At 61.1% G+C, this 25,671-nt stretch overlaps 1 protein-coding gene across 1 annotated transcript in view; it reads right to left on the bottom strand.

Moving 5' to 3' along the window:
• Window positions 1-12,908: 12,908 nt before the first annotated feature.
• NAV1 (neuron navigator 1) overlaps window positions 12,909-25,671 on the bottom strand; it is a 61,755-nt gene continuing 48,992 nt past the window's right edge. Inside the window, exons 12-32 of the mRNA XM_059488021.1 lie at window positions 25,086-25,256; window positions 24,549-24,601; window positions 24,353-24,376; window positions 24,189-24,266; window positions 23,914-23,997; window positions 23,686-23,797; window positions 22,977-23,098; window positions 22,542-22,550; window positions 21,022-21,218; window positions 20,773-20,935; window positions 20,460-20,634; window positions 20,164-20,261; window positions 19,944-20,039; window positions 19,652-19,811; window positions 19,319-19,554; window positions 19,065-19,219; window positions 18,805-18,876; window positions 18,336-18,532; window positions 17,503-17,621; window positions 17,074-17,271; window positions 12,909-16,491 (exon numbers count right to left, since the gene is read on the bottom strand). Coding sequence (XP_059344004.1) covers window positions 16,396-16,491; window positions 17,074-17,271; window positions 17,503-17,621; window positions 18,336-18,532; window positions 18,805-18,876; window positions 19,065-19,219; window positions 19,319-19,554; window positions 19,652-19,811; window positions 19,944-20,039; window positions 20,164-20,261; window positions 20,460-20,634; window positions 20,773-20,935; window positions 21,022-21,218; window positions 22,542-22,550; window positions 22,977-23,098; window positions 23,686-23,797; window positions 23,914-23,997; window positions 24,189-24,266; window positions 24,353-24,376; window positions 24,549-24,601; window positions 25,086-25,256 — 2,615 coding nt within the window. The 3' untranslated portion in view covers window positions 12,909-16,395. The remainder of the gene's footprint in view (window positions 16,492-17,073; window positions 17,272-17,502; window positions 17,622-18,335; window positions 18,533-18,804; window positions 18,877-19,064; window positions 19,220-19,318; window positions 19,555-19,651; window positions 19,812-19,943; window positions 20,040-20,163; window positions 20,262-20,459; window positions 20,635-20,772; window positions 20,936-21,021; window positions 21,219-22,541; window positions 22,551-22,976; window positions 23,099-23,685; window positions 23,798-23,913; window positions 23,998-24,188; window positions 24,267-24,352; window positions 24,377-24,548; window positions 24,602-25,085; window positions 25,257-25,671) is intronic.

Here is a 25,671-nt window from a genome sequence, read left to right as displayed (position 1 = left end):
CCTGCCAACCCCCCCAGCCAAGATCGCAGTTAGGGACAAAGAAAATATGAGGGTTATAATTAACAATTTTTATCAGTCCTTGGCCGAAGAACGAGCATGGGTTAAGGCATGATGAATAAATTCTGGCTAGGAAGGGGCCCCTTGCTGCCTTGCTGGTCCCTGGGGATGCCCCAGCCCCTCTGCGGGGTGCAGCATCCATCAGGGGAGGGTGATGGGAATGCACCCCATGGGAATGCACTGCACCCCTTCTCCCACAAAATAAACCCCACAGGAGCTCCCCATGGAGCAGGACAGGCTTCTGCTCGGCAGCTGCTGCAGAGACCCACAGGGGCAGCGGGTGGGGTGGGTGGCACATCGCCCACGCACATCCATTACACTGTCCCCGCGGTGTGGGGTCCCCACAGCTCCCCAGCTGCCACCTCTGCCCCCACAGGGCTTTATCTTGCTCCGTGTTGCTCCAATCCCCCAGTGTGTAACCCTGAACCCCACTAACCCATCACTTTCACAGTGCACTTCTCCTCTAATGCACCCCCCTGCAGCCCCCAATGCCTCATTCTGCACCCCTCAGTGCGGCACCCCAAATCCACCACTGCAGCACCCCCACCCCCAGAGCGCATCCCATATCCTGTGCCTGCAGCACTTCCCAGATCCCCTGACCTATCACCCCAGCCCCATTCCTTGCATGCACCTGCATGCTGCACCACCCTCAGAGCCCCTAAAGCCCTTCTGTACCCCACACTGTGTTACCCGGTACCCCTCAGGCAGTGTTCCCCAGCTGCAAACATCTGGCCTAGGACACCCTGGGGCTGGATCCAGCGAGCTCCCTCCAGGCTCAGCCCCCAGACTGCCCCAGGTTTCCATCCCCCCTCCCCGCGGTGAAGCTGATGCTGAACCCCGAGAAGCTGCACTGAGCTCCAACCCAGCCCTTCCTGGTGTAAACCTCCCGGGCTCCATCGATGGTTTTGGGGAGCAGAGGGGGTGGGGGTGCCGCACACATTCCATTTGCTGCATTCCGTTGGCCGGCACCATCCCAAGGTCTGGTGGGATGCAAATCCCAGGCTGGAGCCGGCGATCCCATCCCCATCCATCCCCAGGGCATCCCCAGTGTACAGAAAAGCAATTTAGACACTGAAAAATCCCCTTCCTGAGGCCTTCATCCCTCCTCCTCCATCAAAGATCCCAGAGATCACCCCCCTGCTGCTGCAGCACCTGGCACTAAAAAGGGGATTTGGGGTTTCTGCAGAGCTGATTATCAGGGCTATCCCCTGCCCCAGCAGCAGCTCCCTGTCTGGGTGGGATGGAAGGATGGAGGGGGGAGTCACTGGTTGGGGGGCTTTGAGGATCTCTCATCAGCCAGGATGTTCTGGCAAGGACCAGACCCGGGGTGAGAATCTGGGGATGCACAGAACGACCAGGATGTCCCTGGACAGCTCAGTCCCCATCAGGGTGAGGCTTTGAGGGAATCCAGCTGCTCCTCTGCAGGGGCAGCAGGAAGCTCCCCTCCAGCAGCAGGAACCTCTCCCCATCAGGAAGGTGAAGGCCGCGGGGATGATGGAGAGCAGGAACGGTAACAAATGAGGATTAATGAGGCTGAGGCAGCAATTAGCAGCAGCGGTGCTGACCCAGCATGGGCTGGGTGTGGGCAGGCACGGGGGTGTCCCAGCTCTGGTCCCCCCAGCCCAGAGGGATGAAGTGTCCCAGGGAGACCCCGACCTGCGGGGGGCTCGTTAGCCAAGGAAGGGCAGCCATGGGCCCAGTGGGATGAGTTATTGCTCCTTTAGGGGATGGCAAAGCCAGGTCTGAGCTGTCCGGCTGGGACAGGGATGTGGGAACCCCTCAGACCTCCACGAACGAGGAGCTGACCCTTAAACTGTGCTGCAATGTGCCAGGGCTTGGGCTTGGGTGGTCATGAATGAAAATCCCGAGCCAGTTTCAAGGTAAGACCTCTCCCACCCCAAAGCCAGCGGGAAGCCTGGGCCCTACAGAGCCTGCACAACCCTGCAGTGCAGCCCGGGGGCAAGCAGCGATCCCAGAGTACAGCTGGGATACCTGGCAGTGCCCCATCTGGATTTCCATGCCAGCAGGTGCTCTGTTTCGGGGTCAGGAGCTGGAGGGGGAGATCCCATCCCTGCTGGAGCTGTGGCACAGTGCCCAGGCATCCCTGGGCAGGCACAGCCGGGCACCCCTGGGCGGGCACAGCTGCTCCCCACAGTGCCCGGGCATCCCTGGACAGGCACAGCCACTCCCCACAGTGCCCAGGCATCCCCCACAGTGCCCGGGCATCCCTGGGCGGGCACAGCCGCTCCCCACAGTGCCCGGGCATCCCTGGGCGGGCACAGCCACTCCCCACAGTGCCCAGGCATCCCCCACAGTGCCCGGGCATCCCTGGGCAGGCACAGCCGCTCCCCAGCGCTCCCCCAGCCTCAGTGGGACACAGAGGGGACACGCTGGGCCCGAGGTTCAGCTCACAGCAGTGAGACAGGAGACTCTAATTAAGGCAAAAACATGACTTGGCTTCTAATGGTCATTTAATTAACAGAGCAATCCCGGGCAAGGGATGTGTGAAGGCACCAGACCAAAGGATCAGGGGGGAGGGAGGGGAGGGGGTGCTGGTGGGGAGATGCTGCAGGACCCTGCTGCAAAGGGACTCTGCAACAGCCCAGCGAGCTGTGGAATCCCATCCCTGCTCCCCTTCCCCAGCACAGCACCACAGCAGCTGCATCAGCAGCGCCACATCAGACCCTCAGCTCCCAGCATGGTGGAGCAGCTCCCAGGGCTTGGGGAGCACTTTCCCCCAGGATCCCCCCATGTTCCCACCCTGATCCACTGTGCTTAGGGCAGGGGCAGTCTCTGCTCCCCCAGCTCCACATTTTTCAGGGGAGGATATTCCTGCAGCTCAGGGGTGTGATGGGGTGAGGATACTCTGGTAGCAAGTGGCACCAGAGGACCTGAGCTGCTGAGACATCACCCTCTCAGGGACACGTGTTCCTGTCCCCAAACCCATGTAGGAGCTGCTGGCCAGACACCCCCACTCTCCAAGGGAAACTGAGGCACAGCATGAGAAGCAGCATCCTGGGAGAGGAAATCCATGAGCAGGGTTGAAGCTCAGCATTCCCCCAGCTCTGAGTGGGCCAGTGACAGCCACCAGACCTCACTGGGACCCCCCAGCACTGCTCCCCATCCTGCAGGTTCCAGCAGCATCTCTGGATGGGACCAGAGCTGGCAGCACCCTCCTCCCAGCAGGGCACACTCCACTCCTGGCCTCATCAGCTCTCTAATTAAAACTAACAACTTGCTGGGCTTCAGCAGCCCCAGGCTCTTCCCCAGGGATGAGGAATCCGAGGAGGGCACCCCACTGCCCAGCTCAGGATCAGCTCCTGCCTCACTGACCACAGCTGGAATCTGGGCTCCTCATCATGGAGCCCCTGGCCTCAAGGAAGAATTAACTCAGCCCCTGCCTCACGAGGGGGAGCTTGTAAAATTAAAAAAATAAAACGGATGGTGGTTTTGTAGCCAGAGCTTGCCTGTGAGAGAGGATCTGTGTTACTCACAGCAAACCCAAGTGAGGTCTGGCAGTAAATGCAGCCTTAAGGCAGCCTGTGTCCATCATCTGGGCTCCAGATTGATGGCTGCTGGTGTTCCCAAGCCAAACCATCAGCTCCTGCTGCCAGGACTCTCCCACTGGATGGACACCTGAAGGTCAGTGTGGGGAAGGGATGATCCCACCCTGCCCTGCTCGCTCCTGTGCATCTCCTCCTGCAAAGCACCCCCAGCCAACACCCAGCAGGTATTGGGGAGCTTCTCAGCAATGGCAGGGCCACCCAGAGCATTGTGACTCAGGAGATGGCAGGTTTGTCCCTACCCAGGGACACCTCCCTGCATGGGGACCACTGCTGGCACCCACCAGCACCAGGGTGCCCAGTGAGGCAGTTCAGGGATTTTCTGTGCCTTTGCCTCTAAAATCAGAACAGAACGAGGAGAAATGGGGGATGAGGGCAGTGACAGCCCACAATGCCAACACCCACATCAGAGGAGAGAAGGACCCACTGCTGGGCACTCAGAGCCCTGCCTGGCACCCAGAGGTGCTGATCCCCCAAAGCTCACTTTTTCTAGAGGGATCAGGCCCTGGCTCTGCTTTGCAGCTGCCCCAGGAAGGAAGGGCAGGAGGGAGCTGAGCTGGGGACTGGTGCCACAGCCACTGCCACCTGAAATTTGGGTACCAACAGCAAAGGGACTGATGAGCACCTTGTCCCCCTCTCCACTGTGGCTCTCTCCTTCCCACTGTCTCCCATCACTGCTGCACTGCTCTCTCATCCCACAGGAATGCTGCAGAGGCTCAGGCACCATTCACCACCAGCACTTCCTCCAGAGGGTTTTGGCTCATGCCATGTGCCACAGGCAGAAAAGGCAGCTGGGGATGCTGGACACCCCATCCTGAGCTGTGGGGACACAGCTGTGGCCAAGGCCAGCAGGGCATGTGGAACATCTCACATGGCACTGACCACTGCCACAGCCAGCCACCAGGCTCACCCCAACCCCAGCAGCTCACTCAGTCCACCCTTGGCACACAGAGCCATGAAGGGCTAAAGAAGCCTCCCAGAAACAGGTTCTAGGTGGTGGCACAGCCCAGCTCACTCCCCAGCTCTGTGATGCCACAGCAGCAGTGCCTTGCTCCGAAGGCAACACGAGAGCAGCTAAATAGGGCACCAGATGGTGATGGGCTGAGCTGCCCTGGCACTCTGGAGCCACCACAGAGCCAAGAGCTCCAAGTTCTGCCCTCCCGGGTGGGCACCATGCTGTTGACACCACGGCCACGCTGCCAGCACTCCCGGCCATGGCTCGGTGCCACGCTGATGGCTCCAGATCAGCAGGGAGGAGAGCAAAGGAGCCAGGTCAGCTGCTGGGGAAGAGCCAGGAGCGGCTCCAGGAGCAGGGCGAGACGCGGGGATCGATCCCAGACGGAGCAGGGAGGGCACGCCCCGTGTGCTCCCGGCTCAGAGCACGGCTGAACCAGCAGGCACAAGCCACCAGGGGCCATTTCCAGCGGGAGGCTCCAGGGAGATCTCCACAGCTCCCAGCCAAGCACGAGGTTGTGATGGGCTGGTGTTAGAATCCAGGAAAGCATCTCCCATCCCTGGGGAGCTCCCAGCGATGCTCATCCCCCTCCCCCTGTCAGCCTGGGCTCGGTCCCCCAGGACTGGATCCTGTGGGAGCAATGCTGGTGCTGCTTGCCCAGCCCAGGTGCAGGGCAGAGCTCTGTGTCCCCAGTGCCTCCCAGCCTTGTGGCATTTGGGGTGGCAGGGGAATGGAGGAAACACAATGATGGGATCAGCAAGGACACGGCACCACAGCAGCCCAGGGGATTTTGTTGAGGCACAAAGCCCCACCAAGGCCAGGACACAGGGCTGAGTTCCATGAAAAAACCTTGTGCAGATGGAGAAATGTCACTGGGAGAGCTGGGGCACGGCTGGGGTGGTGAGCACAGCCCCTGAACGCCACAGAGGGATCATCTGTCCCTGCCCAGCCCCTCTGGACTGCATCCCTGTGTGACTCCAAGTGTTTTGTCAGCACAGCAGCACACACTTTCAGGGCTGCACAGAAGAGCTGCTCCACCAGTGCATCCTGGAAAAGGTTTTCCAGGTCTTCCTCCCCTGGAAAAACCAAATGCAAAGCACCCTGGTTCCTGAACTGGTGTTGGTGGTCACCATCCCTTCCAAGGGTCCCCCATGGCCAGGCCCACACCACTCCACCAGGAGGTCTCTGCTGGGCCCTCCCGTGGCACAGAGCAGAGGCTGAGCTGGCACAGCCCCACACAGCACCAGGCAGGGGCTCTGCCAGGCTGCTGGCACTGGTGCCACCATGCTGCATGGGCAGAGTGGGCATCCAGGCACTAACCCAGCTCTGCCAGGCCTCAGCTCCTGGAGGAAACTCTGGGACTCCCCTGGGAACAGAGCATGACAGCAACAGAGCCCACAGGGAGCTTGTAAATCCATGCATGGCTCTGAAATTTGGGGTTATTTTCTTCCCTGAATCCTCTGCTTGAGGCTGCTGGGAGCTGTGATGCCACTTGGGGTTCCCCAGAACCAGCAGCCCTCAGTCCCAGCATGTCCCCAGAAACACCCTGTGTCCTCCAGGAGAAGGTAGGAGGCATCTCCCTGGGACAATGCTGAGCAGTTAGGGGGCTGTTTTGGTGGAATTGCTGTGGTGTGAGGCACCACATGAGGCTCACAGGAGTCAGGGATGCCTCATCCCATGCCAGCACTGCCAGAATGAATAGCAGCTGCCAGATCATCTCTGCTGAGCCCAAAGCAGCCTGGCAGACAGGCTGCCACAGACACCCCAATGCCCATGGCCTGGCCCCAGAGCAGCTCCCCAGGTCCCTGGCAGCAGGACAGACCCCCCAGGCCACCTCCAGCTCAGACAAGACTCGGGGCTTGGACTACCCCATCACATCCCACAGCCCCCACCTACACCTCATGCCACAAGCACCCACTTTGCTCCTGGTCTCCCCACATCCCCAGGGATGCACAAGCCCAGAGTCCACATCTGCTGCACCCTGCAGGGCTGGGAAAAGCTGGGGAGCATGAAACACCCCGGATTAACTAAAACACACCAGCTTTCCTTAAGATGCACAAGTAGAAGGACACCCTGTCAGTGCCACAAGTACCTTCCAGGCCAGTGGGGATGGGTTTGGTGCAACAGTCAGACAAATTCCTGTGTGGGTGAGTGGGATGTGGCTCCAGACAGCAGGAATTTGGCACAGCCCAGCACTGCCAGAGCTGGCTGCAGTCACCCCTCCCAAAGCACCAGCAGCAGTAGAACCACCCTGGGGGAACAGGGAGCTCTGCCAGACTCTGCTGACCAGCAGCGAAATTCAGGGACAACACAATTCCTACTCCAAACACCAGATCTGATGAAACATCACAACTTCCAGCAGGCAGGAAGCAATGGAGCAGGTGGTCCCACTGGAATGGGGCAGCCCCCAAACTCAGCAGGAGACACCAGGATCCCACAGCCCAGGGCTGACAGGAATGGGCCAGCACCATCCCCAGCAGCAGCAGGATTACACCAGAGTGGGGCATTCAGGTTCCAGACGCACGCTGCCTAATTTACGCTTTAATTAATAAATGGGGAATTATGCCAAGTTTATCCAATACTTTTGGACGCGTGATGTTATCAAAATCCCATTACTGATGAAGGAAGGCTTGAAGAGCAAAATTAGCTTTGGCATCTGAAACAGTTCAGTCAATGCGATAACACAATTATTAGGGCTAATAATCAAAGAGCGCTTTGGGGAGCACAGGCTCAGGCAGCAGCTGAGCTGAGGGCAGGAGCTGGGTGCTCACCCAGGAGGGAAAGGCCGAGCACAGCCAAGGGCAAAAGCTTTTTGCTGATTGCACTTCCCAGCAGCTCCAGATAACTGGCACAGGGAAGGTGCTGGTGGCCACCAGGCTGAGGAGGAGCACGGCCGGGCACAGTGCCGAGCTGCACTGCCGGGAGTAGGGAATTAAAAAATCCAGGATTTTAAACCAGTGGGCACTGGGTCCCATCTGTACACTGGGCATTGATCCTGCTGGAGGACATCACGGCTGCCAGCTCGCAGCTCTCTGCGCAGCCCGGGGAAGGAGAAATTCCAGTCGTAATGAGGAGCCGCAGTCATCCGGCTCCCAGAGCTGGGACTTTGCCAAAACCATGGTGAACTGGAGGAAGGGCCTGTGGGGGAGTGGGAGTCCCAGCTCACTTCAGTGGCCTCAGTAACCATCCCTGGGGCTTATGGAGCAGGAGGCAGCTCCCACGGGAGCAGTCAGCAGCAATTCCACAGTGGCTGTGTTTGGAAATCCCCCTGCCATGGATATATAATATATATCTATGTACATGTACATACAGGGTCTGTATGACTGGATTTGTGTGTCCTCCCTCCTCGGGCCCTGGGTGCAGAGGCAGCACACAGTGCCGCGGGTGCTGCTCAGCGCCGCTGCCACCCGGGCTCAGGCAGCCAGGGACGCGTCCTCGCCCTGCAGAATCCGGGGCATCAGGGCTCCAGGCTGGCTCCCGGCAAGCAGGGCAGGGGTGCTCACCAGGGGAGGCTGGGCAAGGTGCCAGGGGATCGGGCAAGGTCAGACCCATTCCTGCACTACACCCATAAGCAAGGAGGAGACATGGCATCACCCCGAGAGGCGCTCGGGTTTGGGGGCACGGGATGCTGTGCTGGGCTGTGCTGGGCTGTGCAGCACAGGTGACTCCCGCTGCCACTGCTGGCCTCAATGACCTTGGGTGTATCACCTCCCCCTTGATGTCTCACTCCACCTGCACACAGACCACCGCAAACCGCACTTTCTCCCACGCAAACCCTGCGGCCAAAAGCACCGCACGCAGCGCAGCGAGGCCGAAGAGCGCCGGGAATGCCCCAGGGGTGCCCCGGGGATCCGACAGCCCCGGCAGCGTGAGGCCGAGGCTCTGTGCTAGCGAGCAATAATGCAGCAGGCTGGAGACTCCTGCCGGTGGCTGCGCTGCCGCTCGGTGCGTGCAGGAGTAACCCCGCTGCAGCAGCAGCAGCTCCCGTACCAGCCAGCCTGCGCTCAGGACTGAAGTTTTGCTGCAGCAGAGGAGCAGGCGGGGAGTCCAGCAGCGCCCTGCAGCTCCACAGCGCAGGAGGCTGTGCTGTCGGACACTCTGCAGTGGGTGACACCCGCAGCACCCCGGCCGCTCTCTCTCGAGTACAGAAGAGCGCTGCGCCAAGGAGCGCCCGTGCGGAGAGAAACACAGAGGCGCTGATTCAGTTGGAGACCACAAAGCAATGGGTGACACAGACTTGTGTCCCCCCCTCTCTGTGCCACAGTCACCTTGCAACGCTGCCTGTCCCCTGCGCAATTTGCAGAGCTCCTTTGGGATCACTCTTTAAAACTAGGCTGAGGGGAGCAGCGATGTGCTGGGCACAGCAAGGGCTGCGGCACCCCAGTGTGACATCCCGAACCCCTCCTGTGCAGGGCTGCACCCTGAGGGCACCCAGCCAGCCTGGGAGTGCTGGAGGATCCCGGAGATGGTGCAGCCACGGCGGGGGAACCCAGACGGAGGGTCTGCCTGGAGCTGGCTCCGGGCCAGGCCGCTACAAAGAAGCCGTCAGTGCAGCGGGGCTTGTGCTGCCCACGCTGGGGCCACGCCGCTCCCAGCACCAGGGTGAGTTCCCCGCAATGCTGCGGGAACAGCCCCGCGCCCCCGCCACTCCAGCACCCCAAGGGCACCCACTGTGGGGCACCGCAGGGATGAGGAGCTGGAGCTTCCCGCGCGCCCAGAGGGCACCTCTGACCCGGCGGCACCGCGCGGCATCCTCGGGGCAGCCCCGCATTCCCAGGGGGTCTCACGCTTTCGGGAGGGTCCCCGCCCCTGGGCGCTCCCCGCCAGCTCCGCAGCCTCCTGCACCACTCGCCGCCCCCTCCCCATCCCTCCACGCTCCGTCCCCAGCCGCCTTCTGGGCGCAGCCCCGCACGGGCAGCTCTGGGACCCGTGTCCCGGGATGGGTTCCCGGGAAAAGCGCGGGTCCCTGCCCTGCTCCCGGCACCGGGACAATCGAGCTGCACTACCCGGTGCCCACGGCGAGTACTCCATCCCACCCCACGGGGGACGATCGCGCCTCGGGTGGCGGCGCCGGGACGGGCTCGGCGAGAGCTCGGGCAGCCCCGTCCCGCATGGTCCGCGCCGCTGCGGCACCGGGGAAACTTCGGCGGGAGTGCGGGCGGGCACTTACCGGCCGGGGCGGGAGCGGAGCGGTGCGGTCGGTGCTGTGCGGTCGGTCCGGTCCGGTCCGGGTTAGCCCGCTCGGCGTGGGCGGGCGGGAGGGGAGCGGTCGGCACGGTCGGTGCCGGGCGGGCGGCGGGACCTGCGCGGCGCTGCGGCAGCCCCGGCCCCTCCGGGCTCGCGTGCGGCGGCTCCGCGAGGCTCCTCCCGCCACCGGGAGGCCCCGCCCGCGGCCCCGCCCGCACCTCGGCCCGCCCGGCCCCCCCGGCGCGCACCGGGGCTCGAGCGGGAGCGGCACCGTCACCGGGCACCGCATGGGGCCGCCTCATACCGGGCACCGGGAAACCCCCACCGGCACCGGCACCGGGCACCGCATGGGGCCGCCTCATACCGGGCACCGGGAAACCCCCACCGGCACCGGCACCGGCACCGGGCACCGCATGGGGCCGCCTCATACCGGGCACCGGGCACCGGGAAACCCCCACCGGCACCGGCACCGGCACCGGGCACCGCATGGGGCCGCCTCATACCGGGCACCGGGCACCGGGAAACCCCCACCGGCACCGGCACCGGCACCGGGCACCGCATGGGGCCGCCTCATACCTGGCACCAGGTACCCCATTGGGTCACCTCACACTGGGCACCGGGCACCGGGACACCCCCGCCGGCATCGGCACCGGGCACCACATGGGGTCACCTCATTCCTGTCACCGGGCACCCCGTGGGGTCACCTCACACGGGGCACCGGGCACTGGGAAACCCCCACTGGGGTCACCTCACACCGGGCTCTTCACATCAGCACCGAGCACGGGCACGGGGCACAGTCACCTCGCCTCGGGGTCACCGCGCACACAGTGCTGGCACCTGGCACTGACACCAGGGACTGCCAGCAGGCACCTCACACCGGGCACTGATACCGGGCACCAGCACCAAACACTTCACGTCCATCACCTCGCACTGGTCACGCACGCTGGTCCCTCCTCACCAGTGACCTCGCCCAGATCGCCACCCGCCAGTCACCCACCACTGCCACCACTGCCACCACACGGACCTGCCAGGTCCTGCTGCGGCCACAGGACAGAGGCAGCTGTGGTGGTGGCACCTCCATCGTGCCTCTCCCCACATCCAGAGGGCTCCTGAGAACCCAGGTTTTGTTTTAGAGTCAAAACATCAGGAAAAAGTTGATGGGATACAAACGAGGATCCCGGGTGGGGAGGAGAGAGCAGTGTGGGGACAGTTTTGCCCCTGCTGTGCTGTGGGATCCCCTTCCCATCAATGGAGTCTCCAATGGGAAAAGGGAGCCCTTGGACACTCCTTACTCCCCATACATGAGCCAGGGACAGGGGCCCTGTGGGTTCACCCCAAACCACCCCAGCTGAGGGTCTGCCACCTCCATTCCAGCAGCCCCAGGTGCCAGTGTCGCAGCCAGAGCATCTGAACTACACAGGGAGGGTCTGGCTGCTCCAGGAGAGGTGGTGCCTGGAGCAGGGAGAGCATCCCGGGGTCCCTGCCCAGCTGGGAGCTGCATCGCCCAAAACCTCTGCACACCCCAGTTTTGCTGCAGCAAAACCCCCTCCCAGCCTTGCACCAGCCCCCGACAACACCACAGAGCCAGGCAGGAGCTCCCAGCGGATGCCGGGGCAGGGGAAGGGCCCTGCATGGGCCATATCCCCACTGCAGCACCCAGGGGTGCTGGTTGCTGGAACCGAACCCTGCCTGTCACTCTTGGAAAGGGAGGCTGAGTGTTCCCAAACGCTGGATCCGTCTGAAATTGAAATGTCAGCATCAGCTTCGTGTTGTCCCTCCGCATTCCCCCCACCCTCCATGGCTCGGACCGATTGCTCTGGCTCTGCGCCGTGGCAATTCCCGCAGTCACGATGTGCGGGACCCTTCTGCCGCTCCCCTGCCTCCTGTCCCGCCCGCTCTGCTGCCTGCACAGGGCTCGGAGCCAGCACAGGTCGGGGGGCACGCACTGGGCACATCTCTGCGGACGAGGGGCCGGGTGTCACCCAAACCGGTCCCACTCCGTGTCCGGGACCGCACCCAACGTAAGGAACTCGTGTGAACTCGCCCTGCGGGAGGAGCGGGAGCCGATAGGAAGAGCCCTCTCCTGGCCCTGGATCCGCCACTGCAGCCTCTTACAGCTCATCGCCATCCCGTCATTAATTAGCGGCTCCTGAAGCATCTGTCCCTGCTGCAGCATCGCTCTCCGGAGGGGAGAAAACAGATTTGGAGGCGCCGCGGGAAGAGCGGGCTCTCCCTGCCTGCTCCAGCCTCCAGCCGTGCTCTGCTGCAGGCAGAGAAACCGGATTTGCACAAGGGACACCGTCCCAGCTCTGTCCCCCTGCGCTGATGTGGCATCTGCCACCATCGTGTCCTTTCAAATGGGAGATCAGATCAGACCTGGGGAGGCAAAAGGGGCCCTGGGAATGCCCACCTACCCCGAGCCCTCCTCCCCCTGCTCACCTCAGGCAGGACTGTCTCTCCCGCCCCAGGAAAGGGACCTCTTGCTTTCCATGTCCTGAACTGCCAAGATTCCAAATCAGGAGTTTCTGCCCACCCCAGACTACAGGAGTGTGACCTCGGGAGAGAGGTCCTCAATCCCTAAAACTGCTCCCAGCATCCTGAAAACAGCCAAAACTCCAACCCAGGAGTGTTTCTACTCAGGCTCCCTTCACATTTTGCAGGCAGGAAACTACCAAGGACAGGGGAAGATGCTTTGAGGGCTTGAGCCCCTCTGCTCTGGAGACAGGCTAGGAGAGGTGGGGGACACTCAGCCTGGAGAGAAGGCCCTGGGGAGAACTTAGAGCCCCTTCCAGTCCCTCTCCCTTCCAAGAGAGCTGGAGAGGGACTTTGGACAAGGGTCTGGAGGGACAGGACAAGGGGGAACGGCTTCAAACTGCCAAAGGGCAGGGTTAGATGGGATATTGGGAAGGAATTCTTGGCTGTGAGGGAGGTGAGGCCCTGGCTCAGGCTGCCCAGAGAAGCTGTGGCCACCCCATCCCTGAAAATGCTCAAGGCCAGGGACTTGGAGCAACCTGGGATAGTGCAAGGTGTCCCTTCCACTGAGATGAGGTTTAAGGTCCCTTCCCAAACCATCACAATTCTGTGACGTGTACAACTGCCCTCCCCTCTGCCACACAGGGCCAGAGCCAAGACACAGGACCAGGAGCCGAGAGTACAGGAGATCACTTTATTGAATCCAATGGTGTTAGACAGACGACTGAGAAGAGACATGCCAGTTGGTGCGGGCAGTGTGGGCAGCAGGAGCTGACTTGGTGCAGGGCTGGATTTGTTTCTGTCTTTTCAGAATATCCTCAAGCCTTTTCCTGGCTTCCTTTTATGTTTCCTTTAAAATTTCTTTGAAGTAAAAACAACTAATCGTGGAAAGAGTCCAGATGGTGTTTGTTTGTTCCCTATGATTGTTCCCGCAGCTATATACAACGTGGGGCTGGGTCTCAACATCAGGTATAAAATGGAGCGAGTTTACAAACGTGGAGGGTGCAAGGAAAAAGCAAAAACAGACAGGCGTGAGTAGAAATCTGGACCAAAATCTTAAAGAGAAATTTAAAAAGTGCTATAAAACCCCTCGGCAGGAATACCATGCAGTTAAGAAACACAAAACCCAGTCAATTACACAGATAATCTAGAACAGGAATTTGTCCATTTCATCTTTTATTTAATTAAAAAAAGGTTGTTTGTGTTTATTAGAAAAAAGCTAAAATTGTAAGGTTCAGGCCACCAGGCAGCAGCAGCTCAAGGGGGCAGGAGGGTGAGGCAGTGGCATCACCCACCTCCAGCCCCTCAGGGGGACTCCCAGGGACCATGGGCACCTTTAGGGGCAACTTGCCCTCTGGAGGTGGCAGATATCACCTTGTGGGGTGATGGGCACCTTTGGGGACAGCAGGCACCTTTGGGGACAGCAGGCACCTTTGGGAGTGGTGGGCAGGCACCCTTGGAGGTGGCAGGAGGATGAGTTAAAGCAATCCTTGGAGCCTTTCCCTGGGGACGGAGGGGCTCAGCCCACAGCCAGCGGTTGGCCCAGACAGCTGCCAGCCTTGGGGACAGGAGGTGCTTGGTGTAAGCCAGGAGGAATGCACCAGGACCTGGCCCCTCCAGCCAGGTAACCCCAGCCAAGCCCCCCACCAGCTGATCCCGGGGGCTGCTGGCACAGCCCTTCCCCTTCCCCTGGAGATTCCTCCTGGATCACACCCCACAGGCTGCTCACCTCCAGCTGCTGGGGCTGAGGGGATGGCACAAGGGGCAGCCCCAGCCTGGGGAGGGATGGGGCAAACCTGCAGGACACAGGCCAGGGCAGGCTCAGCAGTGGGGGACGGCTACAGGTTTGGTCCAGGTTTGGGTGGCTCCTGGAGGAGTCACAAAAGAAAGCTCAGGCAAGGCTGCCCCTCCTCCCACAGGACTCCTCAGGGCACCTGGGCGCAGGGCAGCCCCCAAAGGTGCATCAGTCCCTTCCCTGCCTGGGCACCTGAGTCCCAAGGAGGGTGTGAGGGGCTGGAGGGAACGGCTGCATCCCCATTGCAGACCTCGAGCGGCTGCTGGGCCGGAGTCTCATACAATCAGAAAAGAAGTCAGCACAGCACAGTCATCACAGAGTACAAAAAAAACCCAAAACCAGGGACAAGGCGCAGGGCCGGGCCCCCCCAACCCACACAGGGCCTTCCACGACGGATCTATGTACAGCGAGTCCTCGACAGAAGAGACGGCGAACAGAAAGCCCTAACGCCCAAGCCAGCGTGGGGAGGAGATCCCGGAGATCCCCGCGGGGAGGGGCCGGGCTGGCGGGCCCGGAGGCAGCAGGAGGCTGTCGGACAGACGGACAGTGGGAGGAGTGAGCACCATGGGGCGGCGAGGCGGGACACACCGGCCGGGAGCACCGAGGGCAGAGGGGCCGGCAGCCTCCGGGGGCACTGCGGGAATGCCCGTTCCAGAGGGGTCTGAGGGGTCCCTGAAGGCCACACCAGCTGCAGCACAGGGGGCTGAGGCAGCCCAGTCCCCAGCCTGGCAGAGCTTGGGGACAGGGTGGGCTCAGGTGATCTGGCCCTGGGGTCAGCTCTCCTCATGTGTCTCTCCAGGGCCCCAGAAGGATGTGGGGGCTGAGCTGGAGGGCAGCAGGGAGGAGAGGGCCCCCAGAGCCCAAGTGGGCACAGGATGGGAGTGCAGACCTGCAGGGCATCCCACAGCCATGGCTGGGGACAGGCCAGTGAGGGTGCTGCAGGCAGCAGTCCCAGCACCTTCATTCCATCCAGCCAAGCTGGCTTTGGAGACAGAGATGCTGGAGCAGGCTGTGACAGCACTGTCCCAAGCCCCCTTTCCCCCTTCCTGCATGGCCAGAGATTAAGGCACCATGGCAGCACCGGGGCCGACCCTCTCCATGGAGTCTGGCCTTTTGACAATGCAGGATAAGGCCAGGAGGACACATGGCAGCCCCAGGTGCCCCCAGAGCACCAACACAGACCCTGGCAGGCTACAGGAAGGCACAGGGCCAGGGGGAGCAGGCAGCATGGGGAGCAACCCCAGGCTCATTGACCCACAGCCCCAGGCCTGGCAGCACCAAGGGGATGAGAGGCTGGTTGGGCCCCCCTCCACCAAGGGGATAGGGATGGCATCCAGCTGCCCAGGGATGGGGCAGCAGTAGCAGCCTCCCCATGCCCCAGTAGCTCAGGAAGGGGATGCTCTGTGGCATCCCAGCCTGGTGGGAGACACTATCCCAGTGCCCTGTGCCTTGGGGGAGGAGGGAGTTGCCGTGCGAGGGGCTGCTCTGGGAGCCTCCTGCTGCCACCTGCCTCCACACTGCCTCCAAGTCCCACCTCAGCCAACCTGTGCAGCCCCAGGAGGTGGGTTCAGGGACTGGAGATCATCCAGTAAGCACCAGTTTTGTGACAGAGGTGGTTTGAGTGGTGAAACCAACAGCTGCAAAAGAAACCAAAGGGGAAGGACACTGCTGCCAGGGAAGTAGTAGGCACCAGGCCACAGGCTCCAGGCCAGGAGAGCAAAGTACCAGAACAAAAAAAGGGATCAAAGCAAAGTCTGGACTCGGCCAAAGGAAAAGGGGAAGGGGGAAACAAAATAAAATAAGAAAAGCAGGGTTTTTGGGCTGTCCTGGTCACAGCAGCTGCAGGTGGAACAGGGAATGCACAGAGAGCAGCCAGGGCCATGCTCCCCTTGGCTGGCACGGGGTGGGAGCTCCACAGTGGAGGTTCCCGTGGCTTGGCCCAGCGGGCACAGAGGGAGCCAGAGCCCCTCGTGCCCACGTGCTCATCCTGCAGCCCCAGCTCCTCCCCAGCTGTGGCCCAGGTGGCTCCTGCAGGGTCCCTGCCCCTCGCAGGGGCCTTCCTGCAGCTCCCGGGAGCAGGGCTCAGCCTCAGGGTCACCTTGGTCCCAAAGCCCAAGAGTTTGCAATAGAGACAGAAAAAAACAAGAAGAGAAACCAGGATTCTCCTACCCCCAGGGCTGGGAGGGGAGATGGTAGCTCGTGCTCTTTCACGGATGAGCTGAGTTTCCCCAGGCTCCACCAGGACACGCCAGAGCCCTGCTCTTCTCCTCTCCACTTGCTCGCCAGCCCCACGCTCCTGGATGCCAAAGGAAAAGGAGAGCAGCCCAGCAGCAGCTCCCCTCCACCTGGGCTGGCACATCTGGGCCTCACAGAGTCGACTGCAGGTCAGGGTCCACCATGGTCTCACGGTCTGGAGACTCAATGTAGTTGGCAGCTTCCTGGAGCTTCAGCAGCATGGCCATCTGTGGGGACAGGAGCATGGCAGGAGCCCGAGGGGGACACGAGGCCCACAGGTGACTGGGGAGGCAACTTGGCCCTCTTGCCCTCCCAAACCAGCCTTGCTGGAAAGCTCCTTAGAGGGTAAAGCAAGTCCCAGAGATGCTGCAAAATCCCTCCTTTGTGCCAGGATCCAGCCTCAGGCACAGCTGGAATGCTCAAGACTCAGTGTGCCAAAGCAGCATCAGCTGGCATCACCTGTGGAGCCAGCAGCCTCTCCAGGTGACAGCTGGCATCATCTGGAGCCAGCAGCTCTCCAGGTGACACATCAGGACGTGTAGGAGCACGTGTGCCTGTCTGTGGCTCTGCATGTGGACATGATGCCTCATGGAGTGTCATGTCGTGCCCTTTCACTGGCATGTCACCATGTGTCCTGGTGTGCAGCCCACCTGCCAGTGCCACCCCCCCTCACCCACTGCTCCTCCAGGGAGCACGCAGTGTTTCTGCACCCCAGATCAGGCGTTTTACACTGAGAATTAACTGGGAAAGCAAAGCTCCGCCCTGCTCTGCCACCAGCTCCTCCCAGCCCCTCCTGCTGGCCAGCCTACCAGCGGGTCCGAGTCCAGGGAGCTGGGCGTGGTGTCCTTCACGGTGCGCTCCTCGGGCGGGGACACGGCGCTCTGGGGCCCCATGGTGGGCGGGGGCAGGTGGTACAGCTTGGACTGGTCCTGCTGCGCTGACGGCCAGGGCAGGGTGTCCCGCACCCACTCCACGGGGTCCTCCCAGGCTGCCTTCTGCCCATGCACCTGCGGCAGGGATCAAGTGGCAGCCACGCCCTCAGTACATGCCAGAGCCAGCAGGGTGGCACCCTGAGCCCCCCAGGACAGCGCCATGTGCCACAGCAGCCACAAGGTACAGGGACTGACAGAGATTTACACCCACCATCCCAGTGCCTCCCCTCTGCCCCCACCCAGGATGGCTGTATCAGTGTGTCCCTGCCCTGGTTTGTGTTCTCATGTGCCAGCAACACTGGCTACCTTGAGCCCATCTTTTGCCCCCTCCTGCAGGTAAGGGATGATGGAATTGTTCCACAGGTCGATGAACCAGGTCCGGAAATCCTCAATTCCAATAGGGCAGGACAGAAAGAAGCAGGGACCTGTGGGGGAAAGGCAGACAGTGGAAATGGGAGCTGGGTGCCCCTCCTCCAGTCACAGCACTGAGGTGGGCACACCTGGCTGGAACGGGGCCCTTGGGAACAGTGACTAGGCACCATCCACCTGTACAGCAGACAGGCAGCATCTCCCAGACAAGGAAGGGGGCTGCCAAGTTCAATCTATCCCCCAAAAGCCTGGTGAGGCATAAGGGGTTCACCTGGGAGAAGACAGCTTCTCCATGCCCAGGGAAGGGTACTGGGAGCCTTGGCTGACACCCCTAGTGACAGCTCCCAAAGGAACAAAGAGCACCCAGGGAAGAGCAATGCTTGTATGCATCACCCAGCAGCTGTAATTTGTAGGACTGGGAGACACAGGGAACACATCAACCCCCCCAGGCTCCTCTGGGAGGGTTTGGTCCCAGTCCCCAGGGATGGTTTGGTCCCAGTCCCCAGGGAGGTTTGGGTCCCAATCCCCAGAGAGGATTTGGTCCCAGAACCCAGGGAGGGTTTGGTCCAAGACCCCAGAGAGGGTTTGGTCCCAGTCCCCAGGGAGGTTTTGGTCCCAATCCCCAGAGAGGATTTGGTCCCAGTCCCCAGGGAGGGTTTGGTCCCAATCCCCAGAGAGGATTTGGTCCCAGTCCCCAGGGAGGGTTTGGTCCCAGTCCCCAGGGCTCCTCACAGCCTGGGGCAGAGGAGGAAGGTGAGGCAGGGCCGTACCGATGAGGAAGTCAGATGTGCTGTGTTTTTCCAGGAAGGTGTGCAAATGGTACCAGAGCTTGGGTACCCAGTCCAGCACCCGCAGCAGCTCCTCCTTGTTGGCGTTGATGTCCGTGTCCGACTCCAGCAGCTTCCGCCGCAGGTAGCGCACCAGGAAGCCGTTGGCCGGCTCCACATTGTTGGAGAAGGTCAGCATCCTGGGGGAGGACTCCAGTGGTCAGGGCTGGGTCTCCACACAAGCTGCCCTGCTCCCCAGCACTCCTGAGGCCCTCCTTGCATCCCCACCCTGCATTTGCCTCAGGCTGGGGAATTTCAGGTCCTTCTGGGATGGCAGGGACAGGCCTGGGGGCTCAATCTTAATCAGGGTCCTCAGCCATAGGATGTGACCACAGAAACACCCAGGTGGAAGTGATGGCTTCTGTCCCCCACAACCCCACAAGGATGATCCCCAGGGATGTACAATTCCTACCTGAAGCTGAGATGGAGGCCGTGGTTTGGGGTCATCTTCACAGGCTGGTTGGTAGTGCCAATGATATACGGACTGAGTGAGTGACAGAGAGACAAGATGAATGAGAAAAACCTCTGAGTCACCCCTGCCCAAGGCAGAGCTGATCTGGGCACAGCAGACATGTGCAGCCTCATTCCCACAGCCCAGTGACCACGGTGAGAGCAGCGGGGAGCATGTGTGTGCCATGGGGCTGCACTGGAGGGATGCAGGGGGGCTCTCACCATTTGTGGTACTTGCAGGTGAGCGCCCCGTTGACGAGCTCGCTGATGGAGCCCGCCTCGCTGAGGTCATCCAGCAGGATCACCAGCGGCACGTCCGCTGTGCCCGTCTCCCGGTCGATCTGGTTGGCCAGGTTGGACAGGTACAGCTGAAGATCCTGGAACAAACAGGTTGGGTGTCACGTGTGGGGCCATGGCATGACTGCCATGAGGACCATGGCACCAGTGCCCACAGGGACACTGCTGTGTGCCCTCACCTTGCAGGACTGCTGGTGCATGTTGAAGGTGCTGACGATGCCCTCGGTGACGTCCCGACCCGAGCGCTCCACCAGGTACTCGGCCAGGCGGTTGGTCAGGTAGGTCTTGCCGGTGCCACTGGGCCCCGAGAGGATGAGGCGGCGGTGCTTCAGCAGGAGGCTGATGTAGTGCTGCATCATGGGCTTGGGGATGAGTGTTTCGAACACCAGGCTGTCCACGCACTTCTCTTTCAAGCCTGTGGGCAGGAGAGGGCTGAGGGTCCACTCCCACCCTCTAACAGCCCCAAACAGCAGGGACATGGCACAGCCACGGAGCCCCTCTGCCACACTGACCTTTGAGCGTGACGACAACGCTGGTCAGGCCCCGGCGGCACAGTGGCAGCTCCGGCGGCTCCGTGTCCAGCACCCGCTTGATGTGGCTGATGCTGTAGCCATAGATGGACTCGGTGCTGAGCCCCAGCGTGGATGCAGGATCCATCTTAGTGATGTAATCCTACATGGAGAAGGACAGAGCTGTCAGAGAGCAGCTCCAAGAGAGCTTGGAGAGGACCTGGGCCAGGAATAGCAGGCCTGGTGGAGCAGTGTCAAAGGATGGCGCTCTAAAGAGTGCTCTTTTTGCTCCTACCTTGAAGACCTGGCAGACAGCCTCATCCAGCATCTTCCAGTCTACCTTCCCGCTCACCTTGGTCCAGCCCAAGAAGAACTCCTGCTGCTTGAGGTCCTAGGAGCCAAGGCAGAAGTGTGCAGTGCTGCAGCACCATATCTAGCCCTGGGAGGCATCTTTTCCCCTTTGTCAGGGCCATGACACGGTGACAGGTCAGGCTCCCCACAGAGCCCACACTCACCCCCTTGATGATGTGCTGGGGCGGCATGCGCACCACAATCCGCAGTGTCAGCTCATCCTTCTGGGTGCCAGCACTGACAGCATCCATGGGGGACATGTCTGGGGATGGAGCAGTGGCCAGAACTGAGCCACCAGGCCTGGCTGTGCCCAGCCAGAGGCAAATCCTGCTGTGGCCAACAGCAGAACCAGCAGCACGACAGATGCCCTGTTCACTCCAGGTGAGCAGCAGCACGTTGCCACCACACACACTCCCTATCCCAGCCCTTCCCCATCTGCCAGCAGCTCTATCACCCCTACCTGCATCCCCCGGGCTGGGGCTGAAGGCGTGACCAATGGTGAGACCCAAGGAGCGCCGTGGTGAAGAGGAGGCCGATGTGCTTGTGATGTGGCTGGGAACAGCACCTAGCACTGCTGAAGGCCCAGGGGCCACCTTGAGACGGTCATTCTCAGCCTTCAGGAGATCCACCTCCAGCTGGGGCACAACAAGGCAGGGCACAGGGTAAGGAGCTGTACAGCAGCAGCACTCTGGGGTGCAGCACAGTGGTGAGAATGCAGGGACTGAGGGCACCTTGGTACTGAGAGCAGCCAGGCTGCGGGCAGGGGTCCTCACCTGCATGTTGTGCATGGTCTCCCGCAGCTGCTCCAGCTGGTGGGCTGAGTTAAGGGCCTCCAGGCGGATGTCTGTCAGCTTCATCTCCTTCTCCCACAGCTCTGACCGCAGCTCTGACACCTCCTTCTTCTCGGGCTCGCCCTCACTGTGGGCCTGGAAGAGCCTAGGCCAAGGGAGAGACCAGGTCTCACACGTGTCTCTGGCAGGAGCCTGCTGCCCCTGCCACTGGCCCTCCCTGGCCCCACGTACTCAGCCGTGTCAATGCCCACGGAGGAGGATGTGGAGGACTTGATGGAGGGCGAGGCAGTCTCTGTGGGGCCATGCTGCAGCTTGGGGGAGGAGGGGGCTGACGAGTCTGGTGTGGCGATCTCCTCTATGTCAGAGTAGGACGAAGCCGACTTGGGGCCCTTCTTGATGCTGAAGGCCTTATTGAAGGAGCTGCGTAGCTACAGGAGAAGGAAAACTTGTTAGAGGCAGTCCAAAGTGCAGCCTCACAAGCAGAGACCTGGCCTGGTCCTGCTGTGTCTGTCCAGGACCCACAGACAGTCTGAGCTGGGACCAGTACAACCACACCCACCAGAGGCAGCACCTCCACCATGCTGGGGAAGGCTGCAGCCTGACCCCCTCTGCTGGCACTGCCAATGGATGGGGTGCACAGCCCTTTGGGCAACACTCACCCCAGCCTGGATGGCACCAGAGCCCCACAGAGTGGGACCCATGTCCTGGTCAGGATGTCTCCCAGCCCTGCTCCCCACCAGCACCTACACCAGGCTGTTCAGGCATGGCACCAACACCCTGGTCCATCCACCCCCACATTCACCCCACCACAGCCATTTCAGCAAGAGGCATTTATTTCAGGGATGTCCCTTGTTCCAGCCACTGCAGAGCCAGAGTCCTGCCCCACACCTCCCTCTGCCCCGTGGATCCTGCTGGAAGCACAGAGGGGCAGCCAGCCCTCCACAGAGCATGCAGGTGTCTCACCTGAGCATGCAGCATGCACACAGCACACACAGAGCAGTGGTGGGTGAGCAGCGGGCTGGGGCCAGGGAGGGGGATGGACACTGCACAAACTAGACCCAAACTGGGTCCCACCAGCTGGTAGGAGAGCAGCAGGACGAGCACCCTGGGCTCACAACATGTGCCCTGGACTGACAGGGCCTGCTCCAAGGGAAGGTGGGAGAAGGAAGGGATGGAGAGCACACTGGATCTGTCCCAATCCCCACAGGCACTAGCAGACTGCTCTAGGGTGTTCTCAAAACAAAAAGCATTGCATTTCAGTGTAAACAAAGTAGGTATCCAGCTCTGCTGATGGTGGGAGCAGGGAAACACTGAGACCTACATGGGTGCTGGCAGAGACAGAGCCACTTGAGACCACATCAGACAGCCCTGGAGAGGCAGAGATGGGCCCTCTAGTGCCCTCAGTGACACTGGCAGGGCTGCACCAAGGCCTCCACCCCAAAAGATGCAGTTACAGGAAGTCAGGAGAGTGCCTGCCTTCCCTAGGCAAGAAGGGGACTGTTCCCATCCATGGGGCAGGCCTTTCCTGCTGTCTATCTGTGGCAGTTCAAGCCCCTCCTTGTGGGTGCATATTTGTCCTTAACATCAAAGGAAGCAGCCAAGGTGGGCACAGCCTGGCTGGGGACCCAGGATGGCCTGTGCTGGGGTTAGTGCCAGTGGGATGGATGGGATGGGGAGTGTATGAGCACCATCCATGAAATGGAGCAAAGGCCCTGGCTGGGCATGGGTGGATTGGACAGCGTGGGACTTACCTCATACACCTGGAAAAAAAGGGTTGAGGTCAGCATAGGGGAAGAGAAACAAAACAAAGCAAGACTTAATTGCACATCCAGCTCAGAGCTGCCTGGTGCAGGGAAGGAGCTGCCCAGCCGAGGTGCCAGCCCTCCACACTGTCAGAGCCTGCGTGCGCAGGAGGGAGACATGGGGGAATACACAAGGAAGCAGGCATGCAGGGCCAGGGCTGGGAAACTCCTGAAGGGGCTGGAGAAGTCCCAGCCAACAATTCAAGACACAAATCCATGGCAGTTACACTCTCCTCACTACTGCTGTCCCCAGAGGACAAAGAACACCAACACCCCAAAGCCAAGGCAGACTGAGAGCAGCTGGTTTGCGGGGTTGACCTTGAGCAGACCCTGCCAGTGGCTCCCCAAGCCCCAGCTCTCCTGCCAGTGCCCCATCCAACCCACCCAGCTCTTCTTCTTCTTCTTCTTGGCGTCAGCGTCCTTGCTGCTGCCGATGCTGGAGTGGCTGGTGATGCTGTTGAGGCTGGAGATGCTGTCAGAGGAGTTCTGCCGCTTGATGCGCAGCTCTGGGGTCCACCAGAGAAGCAGGAGAGATTGGGAAAGGAGGGATCAGTTACCTGCAACTGTCCCAAAACCAGAGCACCCTATGGTCCCTCCTCCCTACACCCAATTCCTCCTCCCACCCAACACCTTCTGAGCTCTTGAAGCCACCTTGTAACAATGACATGGGACTACTCAGACACCACCTGGTGAGAGATGCCCAGGGCACATATCACCCTGCTGCTGTCCCAGGCCATCTCCCTGACAGCTTCTTGCACTCACACTGGGGTTTTGGGGCTACAAACAGTACTTATGGGAACAAAGTCAATAGCAGCAGGCAAAACTTGCTGTTGGCAAAGGGCCTGGCAAGGAAGTCTCCCAAGACTGACAAACAACCATTTCTCTACATGCCAGCACTGTGACCTCCCATGGTGACAGCTCTGGCTGTCCATTCCTGGTTTCAGATGGTCAAGGATGCCAGGTGGGGAAAAACTGCTGCTTGGGGCATCCTGTCTCCAGATGAACTTCCCTCAAGAGAAAGTGTGCCCTGGGGCCTGTGCCAGTCTCAGCAGGAGCATCCCAGCTCAGGAAGGGCAGCAGCATCATGCCTTACCTTTGGGGGTGACATCAGTGCCATTTAGAGCACCCTGGATCACAGCCTGGGCCTCTGAGTTCTTCTTCTTCAGGAAGTCAATGGTCTCTCGCAGGTCCAGCAGCTCTGTGTCCTGGGGCAGCAGAGTTGGGAGCCATGGAGTGCATCCCGATGGTGGAGAGCCCACCCAAGAGCATCCTTGGGGCAACCTCCCAAGTCCAGCACACACCAGCCCCAGGACACACCCACCTTCTCCTCGGCAGTCTCAGCCAGGTGCCGCAGGCGGGACGTCATGCTCACCAGGCTCTGCTCAAAGGCTGCCACCAGGTTGGCCTGGGAGAAGTGGAGAAGCAGGTGAGCCACAACATCTGGGCAAAAACCCACAGACAGGTGAGCACCCACCGCCAGGTGTGGGATGCAAAAGGCTGAAGGGAAATCAGGCCTTCCATGGGCACATCCAGCACCAGCCCTACGCCCTGCAGGGATGGAGTGGGGTGCCCCACAGGGGCTCCATGGGGACTCACGTTAGCAGACAGCTGGGACGTCAGCGTGGCCACCTTCTCCTGCGAGGACTCCAGCTCGCGGCGCAGCTTGCGGATTTGCTGTGGGGAGAGAGCGGAGATGAGAGGGGCCAGGCACTGCCCTCACTGGGGGCAGGGGCAGGCGTGAGCAAAGGGTGTGGGCTCACCTCAGACTGCATCTTCTCCTCAGCCTGGCAGCGTGAGAGCAGAGAGGGACAGACAGACAGAGGCAGGCAGTCAGGGGGGCAGCGAGGCACAGACAGGCTCAGCAGCAGGCAGAGGCATGCACAGAGCCCCCCCCAGCCCCACCCGGATCCCCCAGCCATGCACAAAGCAGCACAGCAGCACGGAGGCGGCTCTTACGGAGGAGTAGGTGGAGGACGCGCTGGAGGCCAGGGACAGCACCGATCCGTGAACTGCAACACAGGAAAACCCGAGCTTTTTTGTCAGGGTGCCCTGGAGAGCAGCACCCAGGGCTACAGGACAGGGCACACCTACTGACTGGGCTCTCAGGGGTGCCTGGGGGAGGTACAGGGTGGGATGGCAGCTGCTCAGCACTGCCCGTTTCTCTGTATGTGCTCTCCATCTGCACCCTCCTCTCTGGGGAACCCGGGGGCTCTGCTGCCCTCCCTGTCTGCTTGGATCCCCTCCTCCCCAGTGTCACAGCACCCTGGGGGCAACTGAGTACCCATGGGGGTCAGGGCAGACCCAGGGCTGATGCCAGCACAGAGTCTAACAGAGCCCTCAGCGTTGCTGTCCCTCCTCTGATGCCAAGAATGGGACACAGCCACCCATCCAACAATGCCATGGCAGCACCAGTAGGAAGGGACAAGGGTGCAGGGAGCCCCACCAACCCTGTGCAGCCTCCTCTGCCTGGGCAGGAGCACAGCACACTCTCACCATCGTCCACAGGGTCCCGGAAAGAGCCCGAGCGGATCATGCCCTTGGACTTGTCGGCCAGGGAGAGGGTGCTGCCCATCTGGGAGGTGCTGTACAGCTCGAAGGTGGAGTCGTGGGTGGGGATGCTGTTGGAGCGCGTGATCCGCGGGGCTGTGGTGGCAGTGGGGCTCACTGCAAGGAGAAAGCAGGGAGGAGGCAGTGTCAGAGCCACGCTGGGGACCTGCCATCAGGATGGGGAAGCAGGACTGGGAGCGATCCACGAGAGCTGTGATGCAGTGAGGAAGCAGGGATTGTGGTCCCAAAGCAGGGAGGGGCTGGGGAAAGCTAAAAGGCAGGTTGATGATGGGAAGACCTGGACACCAGCACCAAGGTAATCACAGGGCTGAAAAACAAATCCATTGTCCCAGCCCAACACCTGCAGGTGCAGGAGTGGAGCCTGCTGCCCCAACTTGTCTGCCTGGACCCCCCCAAACCCTCCAGGAACATTCAGGTCCTGGTCAGATAAGGGCAAGGCTTACCAGGAACATTCAGGTCCTGGTCAGATCAGGACAAGGCTTACCCCTTGCCCTGCCAGGCACCCCCAGAG

The sequence above is a fragment of the Ammospiza nelsoni genome, chromosome 23, assembly GCF_027579445.1.
Source record: "Ammospiza nelsoni isolate bAmmNel1 chromosome 23, bAmmNel1.pri, whole genome shotgun sequence".
NCBI classification, from domain to species: domain Eukaryota; kingdom Metazoa; phylum Chordata; class Aves; order Passeriformes; family Passerellidae; genus Ammospiza; species Ammospiza nelsoni.
This window is presented reverse-complemented; position numbering and strand designations above follow the sequence as displayed.